The sequence below is a fragment of the Phaseolus vulgaris genome, chromosome 5, assembly GCF_051622355.1.
Source record: "Phaseolus vulgaris cultivar YP4 chromosome 5, ASM5162235v1, whole genome shotgun sequence".
NCBI lineage: Eukaryota > Viridiplantae > Streptophyta > Magnoliopsida > Fabales > Fabaceae > Phaseolus > Phaseolus vulgaris.
The window spans coordinates 16,315,829-16,343,036 of NC_143502.1; the positions used below are offsets into that span (position 1 = coordinate 16,315,829).

The 27,208-nt window shown below is 43.7% G+C and overlaps 2 protein-coding genes across 3 annotated transcripts; both read right to left on the reverse strand.

The window, feature by feature from the left end:
* Nucleotides 1-2,996: 2,996 nt before the first annotated feature.
* Nucleotides 2,997-8,924, reverse strand: LOC137835237 (integral membrane protein (Protein of unknown function DUF92, transmembrane)). 2 transcript variants are annotated; one of them, XR_011085048.2, is made up of 5 exons: nucleotides 8,298-8,912; nucleotides 7,510-7,763; nucleotides 6,772-6,890; nucleotides 3,691-3,795; nucleotides 2,997-3,344 (listed from the first exon to the last, which is right to left on the reverse strand). XR_011085048.2 is itself a non-coding variant. In XM_068643642.2 (5 exons), the coding sequence occupies exons 1-5, from the start codon at nucleotides 8,802-8,804 to the stop codon at nucleotides 3,252-3,254; spliced, it is 1,083 nt and encodes a 360-aa protein (XP_068499743.2). In that variant the 5' UTR covers nucleotides 8,805-8,924; the 3' UTR covers nucleotides 2,997-3,251. The 2 variants fall into 2 exon arrangements, 1 of the variants encoding a protein (XP_068499743.2); XM_068643642.2 differs by having other exon boundaries at nucleotides 6,767-6,890; nucleotides 8,298-8,924.
* A 15,267-nt stretch (nucleotides 8,925-24,191) lies between these two features.
* LOC137834069 (uncharacterized) lies at nucleotides 24,192-25,717 on the reverse strand. The gene is made up of 2 exons (XM_090302880.1): nucleotides 24,536-25,717; nucleotides 24,192-24,281 (listed from the first exon to the last, which is right to left on the reverse strand). Exons 1-2 carry the CDS (start codon nucleotides 25,715-25,717, stop codon nucleotides 24,192-24,194), a joined length of 1,272 nt encoding a protein of 423 aa, XP_090159006.1.
* Nucleotides 25,718-27,208: the final 1,491 nt, after the last annotated feature.

Consider the following 27,208-nt stretch of genomic DNA (forward strand, 5'->3'; position numbering starts at 1 on the left):
ATCTGGAATGTGAACATGTGCAACACATCCAAATGTGCGGAAGTAATCAACACATGGCTTCACTCCACTCCACACTTCTTTCGGAGTCCCTTGATCTACCGCAGAGGTTGGACTTCGGTTTTGGACATGAACACACCAGCGTACTGCCTCAGGCCAGAAGGATTTTGGAACTTGCTTGTCATGAAGTACTGTTCTGACTGCATTCATGATGGTACAATTCTTACGCTCTGCAACTCCATTTTGTTGAGGAGTGTAGGCCGCTGTCAATTGTCTAGAGATACCATGGTGATTACAAAAGGTTGAAAATTCCTTGTTATTGAATTCACCACCTCGATCAATTCTTAAACACACAATGTGAGTGCCAGCTTCTTTTTCAACATATGTTTTGAAGTTTTTGAATGCATTGAACGTTTCGGATTTTGCATGCAAGAAATAAATCCAAGTCTTACGAGAATAATCATCAACAAAGCTTAAAATGTACCTCTTATTGTTGTGTGAAGTTGGCGAAATGGGACCACATACATCAGCATGGATTAATTGGAGTTTCATTGCTGCTCTCCATGAACTTTGCTTTAGTATGACATCTCTATGTTGTTTTCCCATGAGACAGGTAGTGCATATATCCTTGGGAGTTTTCAGAAAAGGTAGACCAATTACCATTTGCTTATTTGCAAGTGTGCTGAGTCCTTTAAAGTTGAGATGTCCAAATCGTTTATGCCACAACAAAGTTGCCTTATCAAAATCATCTTCAACTTGGAGGCACTGAGAATGCTGGGAGGTGACTATCACATAAAACATCCTATTTCCTCTCATGTTTGTATGAATAATCGATCCTCTATCTGGATGGAATATCTGGCATGTATCATTTTGGATTAAGATAGCCAGGCCTTTCTCTTGAAGTTGTCCCAAACTTAAGAGGTTGGTCTTAAGTTCTGGAACGTAGTAAACATTGGATATAACATGTGTAACACCATTGATTTGAACCCGAATATTTCCTCTAGCAACAACATTCAGTGGTGTGTCATTTCCAAGTTTCACATTTTTATTGAGCCCTTCTTCATGAATTTCTGTGAACCACTGCTTATTACTAGTCATATGATTACTACATCCAGAATCTAGAAACCAATCTTCTCTCTGAACATATTGTGTCATCTCTTCATATGCCACCAATAGAATTTCATCTTCTGCCTTTGTTGCACCCTCACATCTGCATAATGAGCCTGCTTCTCTACTCCAGGGCATTCGTACTGAAAATGTCCTAGTTTGTGACATTGGAAGCATTCAACAAGCGCCTTGTTGAAGGGTTGTCTCCCATGTCCTCTTCCTCGTCCACGATTTCCTCTACCGCGACCGCGACTTGCTCCCGAACGATCATCATGAATGACTTTCAACACTTGTTCGTCAGGTTGAAAACTCTCCATTCTTTGCTCATGAACAAGCAAAATCCCATGAAGTTCATCAAGACTTAGGGTGCTCAAGTCGTTGGCCTCCTCAATGGAGCACACCACGTAGTTAAAATTTGGGGTTAAGGATCGAAGTATTTTGCTGACCACTGCGCTCGGGTCCAATGTTTCACCATTTACCTTCATTTTATTGACTACGGTGAGAGTACGTCCCAGGTAGCTATCAATTTTCTCACCGTCTTTCATGTTCAGCAATTCGAACTCCCGTCGTAGTGCTTGAAGTTGAGCCCGTTTAACTCGTGTTGATCCTTGGTATTTCTGCTGCATGAACCTCCATATCGCTTGTGACGTGCTTTTGTCTAGTATTGTTTCAAGGACTTCTCTATCAATAGCTTGAAACAAGTAGTTCTTTACTTTCATATCCTTCAGATTCGCCTCAGTAGCATTCCTCCCCTGTGCCTCAGTGGGCGTGGCTCCAAGTTTCGGTATGCCTTCTTCTACTAATTGCCACAGTTCCTTACTGCGCAGAAAGTTTTCCATGGTCATGGACCAGAAACCATAGTGGCCATCGAACTTTGGAATGGCCGGTTGAACAAACTTCTCTGGTGCAGACATTCTTACTCTCACACTTCTCACTGATATTGCCCACACTCTGTACCAGATTGCTCTTCACACAAGATCTGGATAATTTCTCTCTGCACACGTAACTCACTTTCTGGATCAGGCCCTTTACGGAGCTCTGATACCAATTGTTGTTTCTTTAGGTATGTGTAAATCTCACAAGAGAATATTATATTATTCAATGCAAAGAATGACTTATATAAGCCTTACAGACTCTGAAAAAACAAACTAACTGCAACTGCATACTGAGTGGCACTAAACTAGGAGTAAATAATGCAACAAATAAAGACCCGTTCAGCCCTATATTTCAGGGGCCTTATTCACACGTAAATAACTAACAGTGGTCTTGTTCATCTCATCTCGTGTGGTGGTTGCATCGTCTGAGTCCCAACTTGCTATGGTCATGTCCATGTCGTGCGATGGTTGCATAATCTCATTCTTGTGTTTCGGTGATCATCTGATATTGGGTCAGAGAGAACAGTGTTGGTCCGTGTTTTGTATAGTGCAAGACATTTCATTTTAATTGGAGTTTTTTTATTTATTGGGGTGCATATCTACAGGGTTTTTTTTGGTAAGTTGGGGTACATATTTGCATTTTGTAGTTGAACTGTAGTTTTTTGGTTTTTTTATTTGGGCTGCAGTTGTTTTTAGTTGGAGTGCATATCTACAACAATATTTGGATACTTTGCTCTTATATAATTCTCATTAACTACTAAATGTATAGTGGTGGGGACTTATTTGTTTTAATTATTTTCAATAATTATATTATTAAAATATTTTTTCAAATAAAGTAAACTCTTACAGTCTATTGGTCGAGTTTACGAGTTCTCAGGAGAGTTCTAGCGAGTCTAGGATTTAAGGTTTAGATAACCTTTAAGTGTGGACAATAAAAACAATGGACCAAGGCAAAACACAAAGAAACCCCAATAGCCAGAGATAAAAGGGAAATAAAGACAGAATGATAGACAGAAATAGTCAAGAGAAACGGTTCTATTTCTTGATAGTAAGCTGAATCAAGAAAAGGAAGTTCACACCTACACTTTGAAAGAACCACAGCTCCTCGTACATGAGACTTGGTTTGAATCAATGGCTACAACTAGAGTTTTCTGGTTTAATCGCCACTGCTATTTGTGACAACCAACGTCCTTTGAGTATGACCACTGATCACAAGGACAGGCTTCTTCTCTCCATGTTAATATGATTGAACTTCTCGAGAACCCATATCAACTAGGGACACCAGATCCGGAGTGCTTGCTGCATGAAGACTGCTATGATGCTGCCCATTGATATGTTGATGACATTGACTGCGTCATTGTTGAGCTGCAAAATATATAGGAAAGTAATCATAAATAACTAGTGCAAAATTACATCTGCGTACTGCTACCAGATATACATGTTAAGCTGGTGAATGTAAAAAATGAAACCCAGTTTTGAGCGCAAAGCTGTATCATGAATGTGTATACAAGCTAGCCAAGACCAATCTTCCATATTTCATAATTTTTTTAATTTGGACCAACATTTAATCTTATTAGGAATTTCGCATTCAAGAATTCCATATTTGAACTCAGATAAAACTAGAACACATGTACACAAAATTTAATAGGCTAGATCAAACAGATTTTTGTCATAGATCTGAAATGAAATATTAGTGCTTTTTTGAACCTACCCATTTAAATCCTTCCTTCTCTTGCAGTGCAGCACCAATTACACTCTCGCCAAGATTAGCAATCTGAGCAGCTAGTACACATATAATTGCTTCATGTGAACCAACCTGTTTAATAAAAATACAGAAGCAAGTCAGAAACAGAATTTAAATTCATAAAGTCATCAGCAAATGACCATAAAGTAGTAACTACATATGTGAGGATTCTTCTACACTGACTTTGCAGTAGAGGTGATTTAAATGGGAGTCAAGCTGTGTTCCGTGAACTTGTAGGACCAATAATGTTTAGTTGCATAATTTGCACTAAATTTCACATTTTACCCCTATGATAAAGTTTTAATTAAAAAACACAAGAAGGCATTCATATAGTTCTGCTCCTATAACTTATATTCTATCCCTCACAAAAACTGAAACAGGGAAATGTAAAATTATTGAACTTGTTTGTTTTCTTTTCCATTCCCTTTCTTAATACCGAATTGCTTTCTCTATTAAACCAAACCTAGGTGCCTACTTTTCCAATTTCATAGGCATGTCTACTACAGTTTAGTGTTGTTGAGGCCCTTGCTTCAGTTCTAACAGTAAAACTATGGTTTATGTTATATGTCAAATGAATCCCATTTAACAAGTTCAAAGTTATGAAACAACAAATGAGAGAAAAATTACTCATTACAAGGATTCACAGCTAAATTTCAGGAAAAGTACCTCAACTCTTCGTGATGATATGTTGTATTTCATACTATTATTAGGTATTTTAGTTAGGAAGGATGACATTAATTGATGTTTAGGACTTAGCTTTGTACATTTGGTGGGTCCCATCCATAATGAGTCTGTTAGGACAGAAAATAAGGACAGTACATGGAAGGTGTATTATAGGAGGAAAGTTAAGAATAAAGGATAAGGGGGTTGGTTAGTTAGTTAGTTATGGTTGGTCTTTAAATAAAGACCAATCCGGTAAGGGAAGGGGGATGATTTTTGTATGTCAGATTTGGTGAGAGGATAAGACCTGTGTGAAAGGAATCATTGTTTCCTTTGTCAATGTTCTGGTTGTTTTGTACAGTGCTGGAATAATAAAACAGAGAGCTATTCATTCTTTTTCTTCCCTGAAGGACTCCTCTACATCCAGCACAATCTCCATTGCTCTCATTAATTCTTTGGGATCATGAGGTCTGATTTGGTTACGAATCTTGGTCTGCAACCCAGCAAAAAATTATCCCAGCAGCTGTTACTCCTCTGTCTGTGGTGCTAAAAGCTCAAAATCTTGAATGTATTCATCAACTCTTCCATTCTGTTTGATCTTTGCCAGCTTCTCAAAAACAGAACTCCTCTCCTTTCCCCCAACCCAAACCTCCTATTCAGCGCCATGGAAAACTCTTCCCAAGAAGGATTCTTGGAATTCTTTCTCCAAAAACTTAACCAAGGACAGCCACTTCCTTCCATACTGATGAAGGCCAGTTTTAATCTTTCCCTGCCTATGACATTCTGCACCTCGAAGAATTTTTCTGCTCTGGCCAGCCACCCCATTGGATCCACTCCCTCAAAGATCGGTAATTCCACCCTCCTAGACCATGGTTTCAACTCCCCTTCATCTTCCACATCCGACTTGTTCCCTTGCCTTGACCATTCTTCCTTTCTTTCATCTCCATTCACCGAACTCTCTCCTCCTTCAGACATTTTGTCCCCTTTCTTGAGGTCCCGCAGCATTTCCTTTATGTCCAGCATGCTTTCCTTCAACCCAGTAATGTCTGCTCTCATTTCCGCCATCAATCTTTCTTGTTCGCTGATCAACTTCTCCAATGCAACTGTTCTCTGTTCCATCCTCTCTTCCTCCCTCACTGATTTTCTTGTATCCGGCAGGTCGGACCAAATTGATAGGATCCCAAAAAGCAAAACCAAGATTCACTCCAAGAACACAAAAAAAGAATGAATAGCTCTCTGTTTTATTATTCCAGCACTGTACAAAACAACCAGAACATTGACAAAGGAAACAATGATTCCTTTCACACAGGTATTATCCTCTCACCAAATCTGACATACAAAAATCATCCCCCTTCCCTTACCGGATTGGTCTTTATTTAAAGACCAACCATAACCAACTAACTAACCAACCCCCTTATCCTTTATTCTTAACTTTCCTCCTATAATACACCTTACATGTACTGTCCTTATTTTCTGTCCTAACAGAGTCTTTCCTAATTCTTTTAGTTTTCAATGGATCCTATCTTTATTTTTTGAGTAGTTTATATGTGCAGTATATCCTATTTAGTTTGTATCATAACAATTTAACAAATAAAATAGCAGTCATCCCTTTTTGGTGTTCAATGATCAGAAAGCTGATCTGTGCATACTAAACCTACCACTCACTTTAAAATAATTTAAAAATAAAATCAATATCATGCTATTAAATGCCTTTTCAACAAATAAGTGCTACGCCAACCTCATACAAACACAAATCAACTGGCATGGAAATGCACTCCCACCCTAAAAAGCCCTAATGACCATTATTAGCCTTGCAAAAGTTAGAACTTTACCTCACACAACTGATCCTGAAAAGGTTGCCCTTAATTCAACCAAATCCCATTTCCACCACAACAGATCAAGTTAGTATATTTAACCTTATAATGACATAGTATTTTTACTATTTCAAAATCAAGTTACTAGCAGTTCAGACCCCACAGCTTCCCCAATGCCAAAAACAATAATATTGTAGGTTTTACAAGCCATCAAGGGGAGGACATGAGAAGCCTACTGGCTATCAGGACGCAAATTATAAGAGCACAAATCAAAATTAATGTATTAGAAGCTCTAAAAAATTATAAATTACTCTCCCTGTATATACTCAGAAAACACTACATTGCTCAAATATTCAAAATTGAGGGAAGTGGTTAATTAATAGCAGAGTTCGTGATCTAGGGATAAGTGGTTGTTTATTTCTCTGGCATAAAAGATGGAGACAAATTATTTCAGTCCCAAAATGCTAGTGGTGGCTGATTATTTTTGGGAAGTATATTCTCTATTTAGTGTTTCTGTTAAGAATTTGTGATTAGTATAGATGTTACAGAGACAAGAATTACTGAAGTACCTCACCCATGAGAAAACTGACAAATGCAAGAACTACAGAAGCTACAATTCCAGCCAAGGTTCCTTCGACGCTAACAGCCCCTTCTGTGCCTCTTGGAACTACCTTAAACGTTGTAACTAGGTACCTGGATATTATGCCAGAAATTTTTAGAATTGATTATCATAATTCACATTTAACAATTATTGAGAAACTACTTTAGTAAATTCAGACCAAAAATACTAGTAGTGGCCATAAAGAAAATTGTACAAGAAAATATATTACACCTGGTTATGTTATGCATTGAATTCACAAGACAATAGGCATTGCCAGCATAATCCATGCACCACAAAATGTTTTACACCAGGTTAGCTTCCAGTTGAAAAAATTATCAACATTACAGAATAGCTTAAAAGATCTCTGCATCAATACAGAATCATGATTCTTTGAGGGATTTCGACAGTTCATGATACAAAACTAAAATAAGGGGAAGGGGAAGGGGAAGGGGTCAAGGTTCCATGGTTGTAAAAAACAGTTTGCAACTGCAGCTTTAAGTTCAACTGTAATGTCATGGTTTTTGGGGTCTCTTGTGATCATTGCACCCACAATTGTGGCCACACCAAAGGTACCCACAATTTTCCACAATATCAGAGGTAGAAATAAAACCGTATTTGCAATTTAAAACCTTAGGGTTCTACAAAAGCTAACATATAAAAATGCATGACAATTCTTCATAAGTAGATCTTGATAATAAAATACATACTCACGTTGTTTTTCCATATGCCTTCCCAATCTCACTTGAGACAGTGTCACTCAACTTGGTACAGAAACTGGCAACAAACCCGAGCCTCCAAAGCCGAGAAAATGCCTCTCCCCCAACACCAAAAATAGTAAGGAAAGCGCAAATGCAACCAGCAGCACTAGATCCAATAACACTACCAGGACCCCTTCTTCCTCTTCTTTTTTCAGCAACCCCCTGAGCCACTTTCTGCGCCATTTTAACCTTTGTAACAGCTGTACCCTAACAAACCCCAAACAAATCAAATCCAACGAACACAAGCCTCAAACCCAGCAGCAAAAGAAAGGAAAATTCTCACACCCATTTTCGGAATTGCGCAGAACTCCATGAATAAGCAATCCTTCTCTAAAAAATTTATCATTTTCCCCATAAACAAAATCTAAAAAAACCTCCACACCCACTTTCAGAATTGCATATAATTTCAAGCAAAATCATTTTTTCCCTCAAAACTAATCTCTTCCAAATAAACTTAACGAACAACTTGATCTCCCACACCGATTATGAAAACTCAACGAACAAACAAATTTGATCTCGACAGTTCACTCTCAGACAACACATTCTGAAAACAGGGAAAAACCACCAGCCAAATTTACAGCTCAACGAATACCCAAATTTGATCTCAACGTCCATCACTTTCAAAGACCCTAGATTCCCACTCCAGAATAAAAATCAATAGCACTCCCATAACCCCCAACTTTACACTGAAAAAAGCAGCACCTTCAAAACAAACTTAGCAAGAGAGAAAATTGAGCTCACAATAACAAAGTAGACGGCAACAAGGAAGAACCCAGAAGGCCCAAAAGCGCGCCAAGTAAGCGTTCCGAGCAGAAAAGCAGCACTGATGCCGGAGAGAGACAGCCCAGTGACCAAAATCGGAGAACCCAAAAGAAAGATTATGGCATTGCTGAGAAGCGCGGAGTGCCAAGTGGCGGGAGACGATTGCAGGAGGGAAATCGCCCCTCCAACGGCATCTTGGATGGACGAGGCGTGCATGGGGCGAGGGAAAGAGCGAAGAGGGCGAGGGTTGAGGAGTAGAGTGGTGGGTTTTGGAAAGAAAGAAAAGGGTTTGAGGTGGAAAGAAGAAGAAGAAGAAGAAGAAGAAGAAGAAGAGGAAGAAGAAGATGAAGAAAAAGAAAAAGGAAAGGAAGGCAGTGGGAAGGTGTGGAGAGTTGAAAAGGCCATAAATTTGTATTGCGAGTGATGGCGTGAATGGGAATTCAGAAGGGAAAATGAGAGAGGGTTACACCAAGTCGCTGATTCCATGGGGTGGTTGCGTGTTGGGAAGTCTCTTCAGTACACACCACCAAGGATCACGGTGGCAAATGATCATGGTAATTTTACTCAAATGAATTCCTAAACCCTGAAAATCTTACAATATTTTATGGGAAAATAATTTGTAATAGCAATATATAATTTAGCCATATTCGTTGATTATTTCTATCTTTATATTATTTAAATCAATATAAAATAATTTTATTCAATATTGTTGTTACTAAGAAAGTCTCTTTTCAAGGGATAAAGGATTAAATTTTCCATGAAATACCAAACTCTTGAGTTGTTACTTTTATTGGTATGTATTTTATATTGATTTTAATAATATAAATAAAAATATATATTTGATTGTAATCCAACTTTCAATTTTAACATAAATATTCAATTATATTTACTTTTTATATTCATAATAATTGAGATCATACATTAGTTTAAGTATATCATAACTATGTGGTATCAATCTTCCTGATAAATTGATAGTTGTGGTTGTTTAATTTTTATATTTTATTATATTATAAAAATGTTAGAATTAAAGGCCTTAAACAAAAGGGGGATGAATTGTTTAATGAAATATTTTCGAAAATTTTGGACAAGAATGAAGATTAATGCAGAATCATAGAAGAAGCAATCAGATCAACCAAAAAACAATTTTTTTTAAATTGATTCTAGAAAATCAATCGGTTGTTTATGCGAATCAACCGATTGTTTTTATCAGCACTTTGCAAAAACATAGATCAAATAGTTTTAATAGCAGGGAGGGATAGAGAGATTCAACACACAAAGTTTATACTGGTTCACTCTTAACTTGAGCTACATCCAGTCCCCAGAAACCCCTGGGTATTTCACTAAGTAATCAACCACAGATTACACAACACAAACACCAAAGAGGTGATCTTAAACCCTTCAAGAACACTCACCCTCTTTGAAACACAAACACTACGAGTCAGAACACCCTCTGATTGTACACACTAGTATATTACAATTTTACAAATATGAATTGAAACACAAGTAAGAACATGAATGATACAAACCGACAGATAACTAAGTACACAACAAGTACTACCCAAAAGGGTCAGTCATCTCAAGATACAAGGTCAGGCCCCACCAAGCCTCGAGAAAGAATCAACAAAAGAAGAAGTTATAAACCCGAATATTAGAAGTTCTCCCTTTGGTCTTCTTAAAAAATAGAATATGTTTGTAAATAATTTGGGCTCACTTTAGGGGTTCAAATAACAAAGATAGGCTAGAATAAGGTGTCTTTAGTATAATACGGGGTGTAGGTAGCATTTTAGCTTGTTCCTAGCCCTTTTGGAAGATATTTTGACCTAGTTTCTAGAAGGACAAGGCTAGGATGCGGGTTTGACTTAGTCAAACCCTAAGGCTACCCATTTTTCCCTTTTCCCATCCTACTCTTTTAGCTTGTTCTCCAAGGCTCCTTCACCTATAAATAGGATGCCTACCTAGTGTATTTTGCAAGTTGAAATTAATAGAAGAAGAGTTACTATGCACAAATATTGTGTGAGCTTGAGTGAGTGTTGTTAGAATGGATGGCTTTAAACTAGAGGGGGGTGAATGATTTAAAGAGGGTTTTCGCAAACTTTTAAGATAAGAATGAAATTATCTCAAGAAACAATTGATAAGAAATCCAGTTTGCCAAATCAACAAGCAAAAACAACAGCACCAGAAAAACAATCGGTTGTTTCACAGAAACAATCGGTTGTTTATACCAGTTTGCAAATATCAAAACTGAATTTAAAGAGTTTAAGGATAGAGAGAATGCACACAGATGTTTATACTGGTTCACTCTAAACCCAGAGCTACATCCAGTCTTCTCAGAAACCACTGAGGAATTCCACTGAGCAATCAAACCTAGATCACTTACAACACAACCAAGAAAGTGACTTTGATCCCCTCGAGACACACACTTCTCTTGGCCAACACACCAACACTAAGAATGTTGATCTTGATCCCCTCAAGAACACACAACACTTCTCAGCAAACACACAAACTAACTTGTTCAACAGAATACAAGGATTGCACTTGTTACAGAAGCAAATCTAAAATCAATACAAGCAGAAATCCTATCTCACACTCTTTGATCAATCACAAACTCTAAGCAATCTCAACTCTTTGAAAAACTCAAACTTGTATTCAGAAGATTGTTACTCAAATCTGTTTTTCTGAATTTATTCAAAGATATTGTTTGTTATCAAATCTTAACAAACTTATTCATTGCATTTAATGATTGGTCAAAGCATTTAAAGACTGGAGCGTAAACAGTTAAAGCATTTAAAGCTTAGTCAAAGCTAAAACAGTTTTTCTGTTATGGTACCAAAACAAACAATCGGTTGTTTCATCGAATCAATCAGTTGTTTTGGTTTTAACAGTTCAACCATTTGAAAACAATTTTCAATCTTTTCTAAAAACATCTAAGTATAAAACAATCGGTTGTTTCGACAAAACAATCGGTTGTTTTTCACTTAGTTAGAAAAACACTTTTTCTTTTAAAAGATTGAGAATGCTTATGCTATGGATTCAATCTAGAGTGGATTACAAAACTCAAACTACCCCAGATCCTAACTAGACAGCTCAGCAACAGCAAGCACAATCAAGCCTTCAACATCCTTCAAAGGGTTTTGGATTCTTCAAAGCTTGAACACCACTTGATTCAACAATCTCCCCCTATTTGATGAAGAAAAATCCCTGATGCTTGTGTTGTACCTGATTGAATCTGAAGCAGTTCCTGCAAGATACAGTTTCAAGCAAAGCATAAAACTTCTGATAATTGGTTAGCACAGAAACAAATACAGAAATTCAGAGCATAATATTTGAGTAAACCATAAGCAAATATAGGAGCAACAACCTATAAGGTTTCACTCATCCAAACTATTTTGCAGAGAAAAAAAAACTGAAAAATAAACACAGCATATATCTCCCCCTATTTGTCTTCACAAATAGACAAAGAGAAGAGATAAACAAGATAAGAGTTTTGATTACATCAGAATTAAACAGCAAAAGCAGCAAAAACGAAAAGCTGATATAGCCAACAAAAACAATCGGTTGTTTCGATACATATCTACCGATTTTTTTTCTTCATTCATCATCATCAGCAAACTGAAGGTCAAAGATTTGATTCTGGACAGCCTCGATTTGTTCATCTAGAGACATGAAGCGTGCATCCATGTTGTTGAAACTGTTATCAATGCTCTGGAAGTTGCTTACACACAGATCATGGAGATTCATTTGGTTCTCCGCAAAGCCATCAAGCCTATTGACCATGTATCTCTCAAAAGAAGACATGGTTGGCATTCCAACTTCCTTATTTCTAGCACCAGCACTGGGTCCAACATCTTGATGTGCTTTAGGTAGATCTTCATGTTGAAAATCCATATCAGTAGGTTCATCTTGTTCATGATCAGCAGCAGCACTAGATGAGGCACCAAAGTCACCATCTTTGCTAATCCACTTGCCACCTACTTTGGTAAAACCCATTTTGCTGAGTGATCCATTGTTCAACTCTTGAGTTGACTTGACCAACTCAAATGTTTCATCTGTTGAACTAAGTGGTGTTCAAGCTTTGAAGAATTCAAACCCTTTGAAGAATGTTGAAGCCTTGGTTGTGCTTGTTGTTGTTGTGCTGGTTTAGTTTAGTTCTGGGTAGTTTGAGTGTTGTAATCCACCCCTTGATCGAATCTAAAGCATAGGCATTCTCAATCTTTGTGAAAGTAAAATGTTTTTCAAACTAAGTTAAAACAACCGATTGTTTTGTCGAAACAACCGATTGTTTATACTTAGATGTTTTGAGAAAAGATTGAAAACTGTTTTCAAATGGTTGAGCTGTTAAAACCAAAACAACCGATTGATTCGAGGAAACAACCAATTGTTTGTTTTGGGACCATGACAGAAAAACTGTTTTATCTTTGACTGAGCTTTAAATGATTTAACTGCTTACGCTCCAGTCATTAAATGCTTTGACCAATCTTTTAATGCAATTTAAGAGTTTGTTAAGATTTGATAACAAACAACATCTTTGAATAAAATTCAGTATAACAGATTTGAGTAACAATCATTTACAAGATTTTGAAAAGAGTTTTTGAGTTTTTAAAAGAGTTGAGATTGCTTAGAGTTTGTGATTGATCAAAGTGTGTGGAATAGGATTCTGCTTGTATTGATTTCAGATTATCTTCTGTAACAAGTGTAATCCTTGTACTCTGCTGAACAAGTTTCATTTCTGTGTTTGCTGAGATTGGGTGTGTGTTCTTGAGGGGATCAAGATCAGCAATTTTAGTGTTGGTGTGTTGGCCAAGAAGAGTGTGTGTCTTGAGGTGTTCAAGGTCACTTTCTTGGTTGTGGTGTAAGTGATCAAGGTGTGATTGCTTAGTGGATTTCCTCAGGGTTTTTGAGAAGACTGGATGTAGCTCAGGATTTGGAGTGAACCAGTATAAACATCTGTGTGCAATCTCTCTATCCTTAAACTCTTTAAATTCAGTTTTGTTTGTTATTTGCTGGTATAAACAACCGATTGTTTCTGTGAAACAACCGATTGTTTTTCTGGTACTGCAGCTTTTGCTTGTTGTTTTGGTAAACTGAATTCTTTATCAATTGCTTTCTTAAGATAATTTCATTCTTGTTTTAAAAGTTTGCGAAAACCCTCTTTAAACTATTCACCCCCCTCTAGTTTAAAGCCATCCATTCTAACAATTGGCATGATGAGCTTGGTTCTTGAAAGATATTCAAGTTGATCCTAAAACTATTTTTTAAATGGCTGATAGACTACCTTTTGGGGAAGGTGCTTCAATTAACAGACCACCTCTGTTTTGTGGTTTGAACTACCAATTTTGGAAAGTGAGAATGAAAATATTTATGGAATCACTTGACAATTTGGGATGCAATTGAAAATGGTCCTTTTATCCCAAAGCTTGAAAAGATGGATCTTTCATTGAGAAGCCATGGTCTCAATGGACTGATGCAGAAAGCAAAAAGGCCAAACTCGATTGCATTGCCAAAAATATTATAACCTCTGCTTTAAATTCTGATGAGTTTTTCAGGGTCTCTCAATGCAAATCATCAAAAGAAATGTGGGACACCTTGGAAGTCACTCATGAAGGAACAAATGAGGTGAAGAGAGCTAGGAAGCATGCTCTAATCCAAGAGTATGAGATGTTCAGAATGCTTAAAGGAGAAACAATTGTTGAGGTGGAGAAAAGATTCACGCACATCATCAATCATCTCATGAGTCTTGACAATACCTTTGATAAAGAAGAGCTGAACATCAAGATCTTGAAATGTCTTGATAGAGCATGGCAACCCAAGGTAACTGCTATTTCTGAATCTAAAGATCTAACATCATTAAGTGTTGCTTCTTTGTTTGGAAAGCTTAGGGAACATGAGTTAGAGATGAATAAACTCAATGTTCAAGAGAGTGAAGACAAGCACACAAGGAGCATAACCTTAAAAGCTTCCAAGCACAAAGGAAAACAAGAATCCAGTGATGAGGAAAACCTTAGCTTGCTGTCAAGAAAGTTCAGCAAATTCCTAAAGAGAAACCACAACAAAGACAACAACAAAGATAGGTATGGAAACAAGAAATCCAATGATTTTAATTCCAATAACTATACTTGTTTTGGTTGTGGTGAGCAAGGTCATATAAAGGCAGATTGTCCTAACAAGAGTAAGGAGAAAAAGCCTAGCTACAAGGAAAAGAAAGGCAAGATAAAAAGAGCCTACATAGGTTTGGATGAAAATGAGGTGTCATCATCAAGTTCTTCATCAAGTGAAGATGAGAAAGCAAACATCTGCTTGGCTGCTGAAGATGATGATGAATCTTGCAGCTCAAGTGAGGTAAGTTCATGTGCTTCCTTGAATGAACAAAATTAGAGTGAATTACTTGAAGCTTTTCAAGAAAATCATGATGAAGCTAATCGATTGGTTCTTTCAAACAACCGATTGAAAGAACTTAACAACTGGCTAGAAAAGAGAGTGAAATCACTTGAAGATGAGATTGAAAAATCTAAAAATGATTTCATAAATCTGGAAAACCATTTCAAAAATGCTTCTTGCAAGTGTGACACTCTCATTTGCGAAAATTGTGAAAATCTTGAGAAAAAGGTTCACTATCTTGTTGAAACTATGGACAAGCTTTCAAAGGGGAAATCTAACTTTGAGAATGTCTTGGCATCTCAAAGCTGTGCTTTTGGAAAGACTGGCTTGGGTTTCAATCCATAGAACCAACAAGATAAGTTTAAAAAAAAAAAATCAAGAAAGCCAGTGAAACAACCGATTGTTAAATCGAAACAACCGGTTGTTACATGCTTTTATTGCATGAAAAAGGGTCATTCGGTTAGATTCTGCAAAATAAGAAAATTCTTTGTTCCTAGAGGCTACATGAAATGGATTCCTAAAGGGTGTGAGGTTCCAAATGAGAAAAAGAAATCTATTGGACCCACATTTGTGAAGGGACCAAATCTTGTTGCTTGAACTCATGTTTGTGCAGTAATTCTAAAGAAGTGTGAAGGACTAAGTCATGTGATCAAGTTCTTGGAAGAAAAAGACAATCATTGAAGTTGAATCAATGCTATGCATCTGTCCAAAGGACCTCAACAGTGAAAAGAGGCTTCTTGATCATAAAGCACATGGCTAATTGAAGAATTAACATAAGGATAAGACTTTCCTTTTATTTGTTCTTCATTTCTGTTTTAAAGTTCTTTCTCATGGTTAAAAATCTTTTTAATATGCTTAATGTCATCTGCTTTGAACTCTTTCTGCTCATGGTTAAAACTCAAAATCAGTTTTAACTGCTACAGAAAAACAACCGATTGTTTCTTCGAAACAACCGATTGTTTTAGGTCTGACAACACTGTGAAGAAATCTTTTTAATTGCTATTTTGAATTTCTATCCGTTGCAGATCAATTCAAAGAGAGAATCTTGGTCAAAGAATCTGTGTTGAAAACTGATCACGTTCAGAGAGAAGTTACAGCAGTCATAAAGGAATATATTCCAAAATCTTGGAAATTCAAGAGCCTTAATGACTAGTCAAAGATCACATGTGAAGACCATGTGATTTTCAGCTTTTTCTGATGTTTTATGTGCAGGGCAGAGTCAAGTCCTCTCTCTCTGAAAATCAGGTACCCACTCATAACATTGAATGCTATTTGATTCTTTTTCTGCTATAAAATTTGGTGCAGCTGATCTCTTCCACAAGAACAACCAATTGCAACATCTCTTGCAAAAATCTGTGAAGTGAGCTCTTCTCTGTTTTCTTCTCTGCCATCATGGAATCAACTCCTCCCACCTCAAAGAGAGTCAAAACCAAAGCTGTAAGGTCTGGAGGAAGGCTAGAAGGCTTGTTTTCTGGAGACAATGATCTTATTGAGAGGTATAGGTATGAAACAAGTATCAAAAAGATAAACAACCCCAAGGTTGTGTGCTTTGATTGTGATCTTGCAGGGGACTCGATCGTTGAAGGTCTTGCCACGTCGATCTCTGTCTTCCGCGATAATGTTCCCAACACTTCCCAAGAAGCTCCCAGCGAACTTGCGAAACACAACAAACGACGCCTCTAGCGGCCGATTGCACTCCGACGCTCAAGTCAGCCACCCAAGACCACCAAAGAACTGTTTACTAGGAATCTCAGTGAGACTCGTGCACTCCGTGATTCTCCCTTTCTCTGTGTGTGTAAAAACCAGTTACTTGCCACAATGAAAGCGTACCTTTGTAATGAGCGTGGAATGCCTTTATATACTCTGCCGCGCGCCCAAGTTATTCGTGTACGAAGTAACTTAGCGTGTTTCCTTCACTGGGTGTCTCGTGCAGCCTCAGCGTGAGTACCAGGTATCACCTATCGCGTGAACGATCACCTCTGTTTTGCTTCATGCACGTTATGGGCTAAGAGCGCACCAATCACCGACCGACTGCTAGCTCCCTTAGACCACTCTCATGCATGGTACTGCAAAGCGCATAACCTCTATGATCTCTGATACTCTGCCACGCAAGGCTCGCATGCAACGCTCTCGCCGGGAATCCCTTCTCGTTCCCAGCTTAACTGCGTGTGACACGACGACCGATCGGCCTCGTGGTACTTATCTAGACAATGATCGCGCATCCCTTCTGATCACCGATCACCCTTCAGGTGACCTTCTTTAAGAGACATCAGCTTCCCCGGCCCACGTGTCCCACTAAGAACGGCCCACGTGGCCATCAGTCGCTGACGTCACCCTAAACCGATGACCGACCGGATCACAAGCCCCCCAGTCTCGAGCTGCATACTCTTTTTCAGCGAAGAGACTAAGTGCTCGTTCTCGGTGGCCACGTGGCAAGTGACGCCACGTCACGTGCCACATCACGTGTTGTGCTTTAAGTGACGTTACGCTTTCCTTCCTTAATCTTGCGACACGTGTGCGCATCAATGGCTAGCGTGAAACGTCGTTTGCATTTCCCTTATTCAAAACTTACGCGCCTCCACTGTTCCATTATCTTCCTCAACACGTTTCCCTGCAACTCTTGAACCCTTCTTCTGCGATTCATCTTCTCCATTCCCAGGCTACCAAAAACCGTTCGCGATCAACAGAAAGGTACCCCCTTTCCTCATCTGTGGTATATTTGAATACCTTATACCGATTGCATTGCTCAAAAACTGCATTGTGCATACATCATGGGTCGTTTTTTCTTTTTTTTTTCCTGCACTGTACCAGGGCTTCTTCTGGTTTTTCTGTGTTTCACCTCTTCTTCCTCCTCGTCGCTTTCATTCCTCTACCCCCTTCGAACCATAGCATTTTGCTCCCTTCGTCTTCCTCTTGTTTTTCATTGATTCCTCACCTTTTTCTTTCTTTCTTCATTGTAGCTACTGACAATGGCTCGCACAAAAACCACCGCGCGCCTTGCTTCATCTTCTGGTGCACAGCCTTCCTCCAGTGCACCTTCATCGCCTTCGACGAGTGCAACTCCCTCGACGAGTACGCAACCCGGGGCGACGCTTCCTCCACAAGGCTACGCGCAGGCGTACCAATGGGCTCCCCTCCACCTGCTCGCCGAAACGTCTAGCCAGCTTCCTGCCGACCATCTCGCCACCCTGCTGAAGAGCGTTGCGGACGAGCCTTCATGCGCTCTCGACAAGGAGGATGACCGAAACTTGGGCGTGCGCATCCCCCCCCGAGGCATGCCAATATGTGTGGATGATAGGGCCACCAACGGGGTGCCCTTCACCTTCATCTACTCAGCCATCTTCAAGAGGCTGCGCCTCCGACTTCCCTTCACCTTCTTCGAGAAGGAACTCCTCACTGAGCTGAACGTCACTCCTTGCCAACTCCATCCAAACGCTTGGGGCTTCATCTGGGCGTTCGAAATTCTATGCAACCATTTCGGGCACCCTCCATCAACCGACGTCTTCCTCTACTTCTTTGAGGCCAAGAACCCGGGTGATAGGTCGTGGGTCAGCTTGAATGGCGTGACAGGGAGGGTGATCTTGGGCTTGTACCAACAGTCCTTCAAGGATTGGAAGGGCAGATTCTACATGATTACCTCCAACGAGCACAACCCCGCCCTTCTCGAGGGCTTCCCACTCTACTGGGTCCCTAAAGTGGAGTTTAGGAAACCCCGAGGCTTGGAGGTCATGGCCCCATACGAGTGCGAGCTGTGCGGCCTTCTCTCGAGCTTGGGCGCCAAGTTTGGCTATTCCACCCTCATTAAGCACGAGTTCGACGCTGAAAAGCTCGAAAGATACATTGGTTTGTCTTCTCTTCTTCCCTTTTAACTGCCACTTCTCCGGGCATGCGACCTCGCGCTTGTCCAAGATACCCTTTAAACATGCATTCGCTAATTATCTTTCTGCGCTTGAAATGCTTTCTTGAGCCTTTGCATGCTAACCCTTTGCCATGTTGGACTGGTGCAGATATGACTTCTGATAAGGAAAGACGACAAGGACTGCTTGCTCTAGCCAGGAGCCGCCGAGGCGCCTTTTGAAGCGGAGGCGACCGCCGAGCCTATTCCCGCCTCCCCCATCTCGGTCGCGCCAGCTGGAGGGCCCGAGACCAGGGGTGATAAGAAGAGGAAACGGTTGGTGAAGGCTCCCACCACCGTTATATCTGTTGAAGAGGAGAGCTCGGGGTCCCCCCAACGAAGAAAGAGGGGAGTCGAGGGCCTCGAGGGAGATGCTACTCCGATCCCTCAAGCACAGGCTTCCCCTGAGCGCCCTCCTTCACTAGCCCCCCTTCCCTCCCCGCCCCCAGCAAAGTCACCCCCACCGACTCAAGCAGCTGGGAGCGGGGCCGCTCGTTCGGAGGGAACTCCTCGCCCCCCACCTTCACCGTGCCCTCAAGGCTCTGCCACCACAACCGAGGGTGGTGGCGAGAGTTCCTTCCAAGCGACGGGCTCCAGCTCTGAAGGGCTTACCAGGGTTCTCCGACTGACTAAACAACTGATCCAGAATCACGAGCTAGTTAAGTGGAGCGCCAGCGAGGTGAACCTCCAGTTAGCCCGTCAGATGGTGCTCTCTCTGGAATTCTCCACACAACATCGCCGCCTCGAAAAGCTGGAGGGTAAGATGAATGAGCTGCTTAGCCAACAGGAGTCGCTTCAAAGTGACTATGAGGCTTTGCAGAACACCAACGACATGTTGAAGGACATGTTGGAGGAAGCCAAACTGGGGCGCGCCCTGCAAGTCCAGGAGACTATCAAAACGGAGATGCTGATGGGGGATGCCGTCGCCGCACTTGACTTCAAACTGTTGGAGACCACGGGTAAGGCCCTCCAACTTGAGGCTGAGAATGCCTTCATGCGCCAACAGAACGCGAATATGGCGGAGGCCCTTGCTGCGGGCGACCAAAAGCTCAAAGAAGCCGAGTCTGCCATCGCCACCCTGACCACCGAGAAGGTCGTGCTCGAGACCGACAAGGCTGGGTTCGAGGTTGAGAAGGCCAAGCTCTGGGAAGAGGCTGCCGATACCTTTGCTGAGGGCTTTGACTTTGCCCTCGAGTAGCTCAAGTATGCTTTCCCAGAGGTCGACCGCTCTCAGCTATCCATAGAATTCGAGGTGGTGGACGGCAAGGTCGTTCGTCCCTGATCATCTACAGCCTTCGCTTTTTCCTTTTTCTTGTATAAACTTCTGAACATAAGAACTCTTTACTGCATATATTCAGTGCCTTCTTTCTCCTTACTGCTGTGTATGTTTTTAGTTGCTAACTTATTCGGACTTAGCGCGAGCCTTCCCCGTATTTTCTATTTCTGCCTTTGCCTGCTACTAACCACGCTTGACGATTGTTCTTGGCGTGGCTCTGCCTGCTTCGTAAGAACTTGTCTAGACGATGCTCTATCCGCCGATGACCGATCGGGGTGCCATAACCAACCACTCACCAGTCATCGCGCCTCTGCTTTCTCCTTATACCTTTCTAGATTTCTTGTCGCTCCAGCGCTAAGTGCATAGAGGACTCCCACGCTGATCGATCTAGGATGATGCCTTGTTTTTGGGGAAATAGTGTTTCTCGATAACCCCTCTTGCCTGCCCCAAGGTCATCGAACCTTAGAACCTCGGGTAGTGCTCCCATCTTCTCACTCCTGGGGTGAGAAGGGGTTTGGCTAAGAGTTCTACTGAGCCAATATTGATGCTATTCCACTTGGGTAAAGGCGTTTCTCGAAATCCTTCCTTTCCCTTCTTGGGCTTACTAGCACCCCTGGCGTTTCGAACCTTAGCTGCCTGCACTCACACCTGGGGTGAGGAGGACTTCGAATCGGTCGCGAGGGGGATTTTAACTTTAAAACTTTGCAAACTCTTGTACTGATAACATCTTTTTATTTATGGGGAAAGAGTGCCCCCTTGAACTTGTCCAAATTGTTTGTACTGGCCCGAAAGCGCGGCTACTCTACAATCTTTAACTAAAATAAAGTTTTAAGTGCGTGGCGTTCCACGTTCTGGGGATCACCCCTCCATCCAAGGTCTCCAGCCGATAAGCGCCGTTCTCCAACGTCTCCACCACTCTGAACGGGCCAGTCCACTTGGGGGACAACTTGTTTTCCATCTCGTGTTGATGCGCTTTCCTCATCACCAGATTTCCCTCATGGAACTGCCTCGGCCTCACCTTGGAGTTGTGCCTTCGTTCCACCCTTCTCTTCACGGCTTCAGCACTGACTCTGGCTTCTTCTCGTACCTCGTCCAAAAGGTCTAGGTTCACCTTCCTCTCCTCGTTGGACTCCTCGGCCACGAAATTCAGAAATCTTGGTGAGTTTTCTTGTATCTCCACAGGGATCATAGCGTCTGACCCATAGACCAAGCTGAAAGGTGTCTCATGGGTGCTAGATTGCGGAGTGGTGTGATAGGCCCACACGATCCTGGGAACTTCTTCCGCCCACGTTCCCTTGGCCTTTGCCAACCTTCTCTTCAGCCCTCTGAGCAGTACTCAGTTGGCGAACACCTGCTGTATCCCCACCTCCTCGCACAGGTTCCTCAGTTGGTGACTCGTAAACTGGGTGCCATTGTCAGAAACCAAACGCTTAGGCACTCCGAAATGGCACACAACATTTTTCCACACAAACTGTTGAACCTTGTGAGCGGTGATCTGCGCGACCGGCTCTACCTCCACCCATTTCGTGAAATATTCGATGGCGACGATCAGAAACTTCATCTGCCTTACCTCCAGGGGAAAAGGTCCCAAGATGTCGATTCCCCAAGTGTGGAACGACCAGGGGCTGTGAATCAACCTCAGCTCTTCAGGGGGCGCCTTGTGCCAATCTGCGTGTTGCTGGCACTGCTTGCAACGCTGAGCGTAGCCCACACAATCTTCCCTCAGCGTTGGCAAGTAGTACCCCGCACGGAGGACTCTACTCGCCAAGGCGCGACCGCCGACGTGGCTCCCACATACTCCCTCATGGAGTTCTGACATAATCCTCGTGCATTGCTCCCCGTGCACGCATACTAACACCGAATGGGTGAACCCGAACCTGAAGAGATCCCCATCGATGAGAGTGAATTTGCTCGAGCTTTTCTTTATCCTCTTTGCCTCCGTTGGCTCCAGTGGAAGCACCCCATCCGCCAAATACCGCTGGTACGGCGTTATCCACGTGTCGGCCCTTCCAGCGGCGCCAACTTCCATCACCTCGTCGGATCTCATCGGTCGGGCTCTCACTCTCGGTGCTCTCAAGGTTTCTTGAGTGAGAGCCCGATGACCTACCGCCCCTCGTTCACTCGACTTGCACACCTGCAGCACCTGGTTGTCCGTTACGAACGCGCGAGGCACCTTCAACGTCTCCTGAATGACGGTCCTCTTTCTCCCCCCCTTGCCCGAGCTGGCTAGCTTGGCGAGCAAGTCGGCTCTGGCATTTTGTTCTCTCGGCACGTGGATAAACTCAAACTCTGCGAAGGACACCTTCAAGGTGTGCACATACTCAAGGTATGCAGCCATCTGTGGGTCTTTGGCCTGGAATTCTCCCGTTACCTGCCCGGTGACCAACAGGGAATCGGTTTTGGCCACTAAACTTCTCGCTCCCATCTCTCTTGCCAGCAACATACCGGCGATCAGGGCCTCGTCTTGGTTGTTGCTGGCTTTGAAGGCGAAACGTAGAGACTGCTCGATCAGCACTCCGTTTGGGCCTTCTAGGATAACCCCCGCGCCACTCCCCTGTTGGTTGGAGGAACCATCCACCGACATGACCCATCGAAAAACCGAGCCCTCCGATGGTGCAGCGCCCGACGACAACTCGACGACAAAGTCCGCAAACACCTGTCCCTTGATCGGTCCTCGGGGCTCGTATCTGATATCGAACTCAGATAACTCTACGACCCACTTTACCATTCTCCCGGCCACATCTGGCTTCTTCCGCACCTTCTGGATGGGGAGATCAGTCATTACTACGACTGTGAAGCTGTGAAAGTAGTGGCATAGCCTCCTCGCCATCTCCGCTAGAGCTGCCTTCTCCAGGGCTTGATACCTTACTTCAGGACCTTGCAGCACCTTACTTACGAAATAAATAGGTCTCTGGACCTGGTCTTGCTCTTGGACCAGAACTGAACTGACCGCCCTCTCCGTTACAGCAAAGTACAAACGGAGAGGGGCGCCCACCTGTGGCTTGCACAGTACCGGCGGGCTTGCCAAATATTCCTTTAGCTTAACGAATGCCTCCTCACATTCTTCAGTCCAAACGAACCTACTATTCCGCTTGAGACATTGGAAGTAAGGATGACCCTTCTCTCCTCCAGCGGACATGAATCGCGACAATGCCGCCAGCCGACCGGTGAGTTGCTGCACCTCCTTCACCGACGTTGGGCTCCTCATTGCCATGATCGCTGCACATTTCTCGGGATTCGCCTCGATCCCCCGCTCTGTTAAGAGGAAACCTAAAAACTTCCCCGCTTCCACGCCAAAAATACATTTCTCTGGGTTGAGCTTCAACCTGTACTTGGCGATTGTTGTAAATAATTCCTCCAGATCAATGACATGTTGCTCCTTCCCCCGTGAGGTCACCACCATGTCATCGACATAAGCATGCACGTTCCTCCCCAGCATCGGCGAGAGCACTCTATCCATCAACCTCTGATAGGTGGCTCCCGCATTCTTCAACCCGAACGACATTACCTTATAACAGTAACAAGACCGCTCGATCATGAACGCGGTCTTGCACTCGTCCAACGGATGCATCCTGATCTGGTTATAGCCCGAAAATGCATCCAAGAAACTCATAAGCTGGCATCCTGACGCGCTATCCACCAGGGCGTCTATGCTGGGCAGGGGATAGGAGTCCTTGGGGCATGCCTTGTTGAGATCGGTGAAATCCACGCACATCCTCCACTTGCCGTTTGACTTCTTCACCAGCACCACATTGGCCAGCCACTCTGGGTACTAGATTTCTCTGATATGCCCCGCGGCCAAGAGTTTGTGGGTTTCCTCGTGGATCACCTGCCTCCTCCTTCTTTGGCGCACCGGTCGGACCTGAGGGTCCATTGCAAGACGATGGCAGAGGAAATCCGGGTCAATACCTGGCATGTTTGAGGCTGACCATGCGAACGCATCCATATTCTTCTCAATCACCCCGGAGATCTGCTGTCGCGTGTCCTCGCTGAGCGGTCCTCCCAGCTTGAACCTTTTTCCCCCGATCTCCGTCTCCACCCACCCCTCAGCCGGGTGGGGTCTTCTTTCACTGGCGATGACCGCCCTCGCGATCCCAGACTCGCGAGGCGCGATCACGCTTTCTCTCTCAGCTTTATCTTGGGCATTCCCCGAGCCCCGAGCACCGCTTCCTCCATCTCCACGTCGCCCTGTGTGCCTCTTACCAATGTTGCGACCTCCGCTCGCCTCTCGTCCACTCCCGGCGGCGGCGTTGAGGTAACATGGCACACATTTCTCCGCTGCTTGAGGCTGTTCTCGTAGCAGCGGCGAGCTTCCTTTTGGTCCGATTTAATGGTGATCACCACTCCTTCCATCGATGGCAGCTTCAACTTCATGTGCCTCGTCGACGGTACGGCTCCCAACTTGTTGAGCGTCGGCCTTCCCAACAGTATGTTGTAAGCGGATGGAGCATTGACCACCAAGTACTTAATTTTCTCGGTGCGGGCCACGATACCATCCGTGAATGTAGTCCTTAGCTCTACATAGCCTCGCACCTCCACCTGGTCCCCTGCGAAGCCATACAAGCACCCCGGATATGGCTTCAGATGGTCAGGGGACAACTGCAGCTTGCTGAACGTCGGCTAAAACATTACGTCTGCCGAGCTTCCCTGGTCCACGAGGACCCTGTGCACCTTCCTCCCTGTCGTGACGAGGGAGATAACTATTGGATCGTTGTCGTGAGGCACAACGTCCTGGAGATCTGCCTTGGTGAAGACAGTGTCGACGTCGGGGGAGTGATCTTCCTCCACCGAGTCGACTGCCATTACCGAGCGCGCGTACCTCTTTCTCTGAGAGGCCGTACACCTTCCTCCAGAGAAACCTCCCGCGATCGTGTGCACCTCCCTGTGCACCAACACTTCGTGCTGCGGATCCTTTGCTGGTGCCCCCGATGCTCGATCACCTTGCGTCTCCCGCATGTAATCGCTCAGAAAGCCACTTTTCACCAGCTCCGCGAGTTGGTGCCCCAACGCCAAGCACGTGTGGAGTGGGTGGCCATAAGCCTGATGAAATTCACACCACACGTTCTTCTTTCGCCCCAGTACCTTGTCGGTCTTCTCCGGTGCTCGCAGCCTTGTTGCTATGGCTGGAATGGCGATCAGCTCCGCCAATTCCACCACAAAATCAAACCTGGGGGGCGCGTTGCTCTCCCTCGGACGTCCTTTGTTCTGGTCCCTTTGAGGCTCGTAAGGGCGAGGTTTCCCCTGAGCCTTCTTCCCTTCTTTGGCCTCTTGCACCCTCATCGGCTGCTGAGTCCTGCTCGGTCCTGTGCGCGACTTGGTAGAGATCGCGCTCTCCCTCTTCTCAGAAACTGCTGTTTCTGCAGTGATGTGCGCCACAGCACGACGTCTAATCTCCGCAAAGGTGCTGGGGCGATTCTTGATCAAAGATTCACTGAAAGGGCCGGCCAGAACCCCTTTCTTCAACGCATGCACCAGCATGTCCTCATCGTTGCTGGGCAGCCTTACCACTTGAGCCCCAAAACGGCTGAGGTAGTCCCGGAGGGACTCGCCTTGGCTCTGGCGGACGTCGAACAGGTCATACGACACCACTGGAGGTGCCCTGTTCACGATATACTGCTCCATGAACAGCTTCGAGAATTGTTGAAACGAAGTGATGTGGCCATCTGGTAGGCTTACGAACCACTCCAGCGCAATCCCGCTCAGGGTGCTCATGAACAGTTTGCAGTACACTGCATCTGAGCCTCCAGAAAGCATCATCTGGGTGTGAAACGCCGTCAAGTGCGTTTCTGGATCCTCCACCCCTGTAAATGAGGCCTTCACCCCCACCAAGCTTGGTGGCACCACTGCGCCCATTATCTCATATGAGAATGGCATGGGGAAGGTCCTGGGGGAGATGGTGGCGGCGACACTCCTTCCTCCGCCACCCTTTCTTTCTGCGCCTGTAAAGTCTTGCGCAATTCTTCGTTAACTCGATTTAATTCTTCATTCCTGCCTTGCGATGTAGCCAAGTCCTCTTGCATCCTTTCTTGCTCCACTCTTGATGCCGCCACATCATCTTGCAGCGCTCGCATTATCTCCAAGACTTGCGCCATTGTCACAGCTCCTTCTTCAGCTGATGGCGCGGGCGAAGTTTGCCTTGTCTTCCTCATTCTTTCGGCAAAGAATCTAAAAAACAAACGAAATCTAACAGCACAGTGGATGGGATCACAAATTCACACGAGCCCCACGGTGGGCGCCAAATGATCTTGCAGGGGACTCGATCGTTGAAGGTCTTGCCACGTCGATCTTTGTCTTCCGCGATAATGTTCCCAGCACTTCCCAAGAAGCTCCTAACGAACCTGCAAAACACAACAAACGGCGCCTCTAGCGGCCGATTGCACTCCGACACTCAAGTCAGCCACCCAAGACCACCAAAGAACTGTTTACTAGGAATCTTAGTGAGACTCGTGCACTCCGTGATTCTCCTTTTCTCTGTGTGTGTAAAAACCAGTTACTTGCCACAATGAAAGCGTACCTTTGTAATGAGCGTGGAATGCCTTTATATACTCTGCCGTGCGCCCAAGTTGTTCGTGTACGAAGTAACTTAGCGTGTTTCCTTCACTGGGTGTCTCGTGCAGCCTCAGCGTGAGTACCAGGTATCACCTATCGCGTGAACGATCACCTCTGTTTTGCTCCATGCACGTTATGGGCTAAGAGAGCACCAATCACCGACCGACTGCTAGCTCCCTTAGACCACTCTCATGCATTGTACTGCAAAGCGCATAACCTCTCTGATCTCTGATACTCTGCCACGCAAGGCTCGCATGCAACGCTCTCGCCGGGAATCCCTTCTCGTTCCCAGCTTAACTACGTGTGACACGACGACCGATCAGCCTCGTGGTACTTATCTAGACAATGATCGCGCATCCCTTCTGATCACCGATCACCCTTCAGGTGACCTTCTTTAAGAGACATCAGCTTCCCCGGCCCATGTGTCCCACTAAGAACGGCCCACGTGGCCATCAGTCGCTGACGTCACCCTAAACCGATGACCGACCGGATCAGATTGGCTGAAAAGTCAAAAGCTTGATAATGTAAGGAGGCTGCTCAAAGATCAATCTCTCAGAAAGTTCCTGGAGATGAAGGGAAACATTTACCCATATTTGGTAAGGGTGTTTTACACAAACCTAAAGTTTGAGGGAAACAATCTAGTTTCTCATGTGAAAGGTGTAGAAATGGAGATAACTCATGAAGTATGGACTGTTGTTGTTGGTCTCAAGTTCTCTGGGCTTAGAATCAACAAGGGAAACCTTGGTGTAGTGGAGGATTTTAACAAAATCCAATACTACAAGAGTTGCTTGAAGA

Coding starts and splice junctions, on each gene's coding strand:
- LOC137835237 (XM_068643642.2), bottom strand. CDS start 8,804: ATGGAATCAGCGACTTGGTGTAACCCTCTCTCATTTTCCCTTCTGAAT. Junction 3,796..6,766: donor TCAGTTTTCTCATGGGTGAG/GTACTTCAGTAA, acceptor TTTATTAAACAG/GTTGGTTCACATGAAGCAAT. Junction 3,345..3,690: donor AGAAGGAAGGATTTAAATGG/GTAGGTTCAAAA, acceptor TATATTTTGCAG/CTCAACAATGACGCAGTCAA.
- LOC137834069 (XM_090302880.1), bottom strand. CDS start 25,717: ATGGGCGCAGTGGTGCCACCAAGCTTGGTGGGGGTGAAGGCCTCATTT. Junction 24,282..24,535: donor TCGTCACGACAGGGAGGAAG/GTGCACAGGGTC, acceptor ACTGTTGGGAAG/GCCGACGCTCAACAAGTTGG.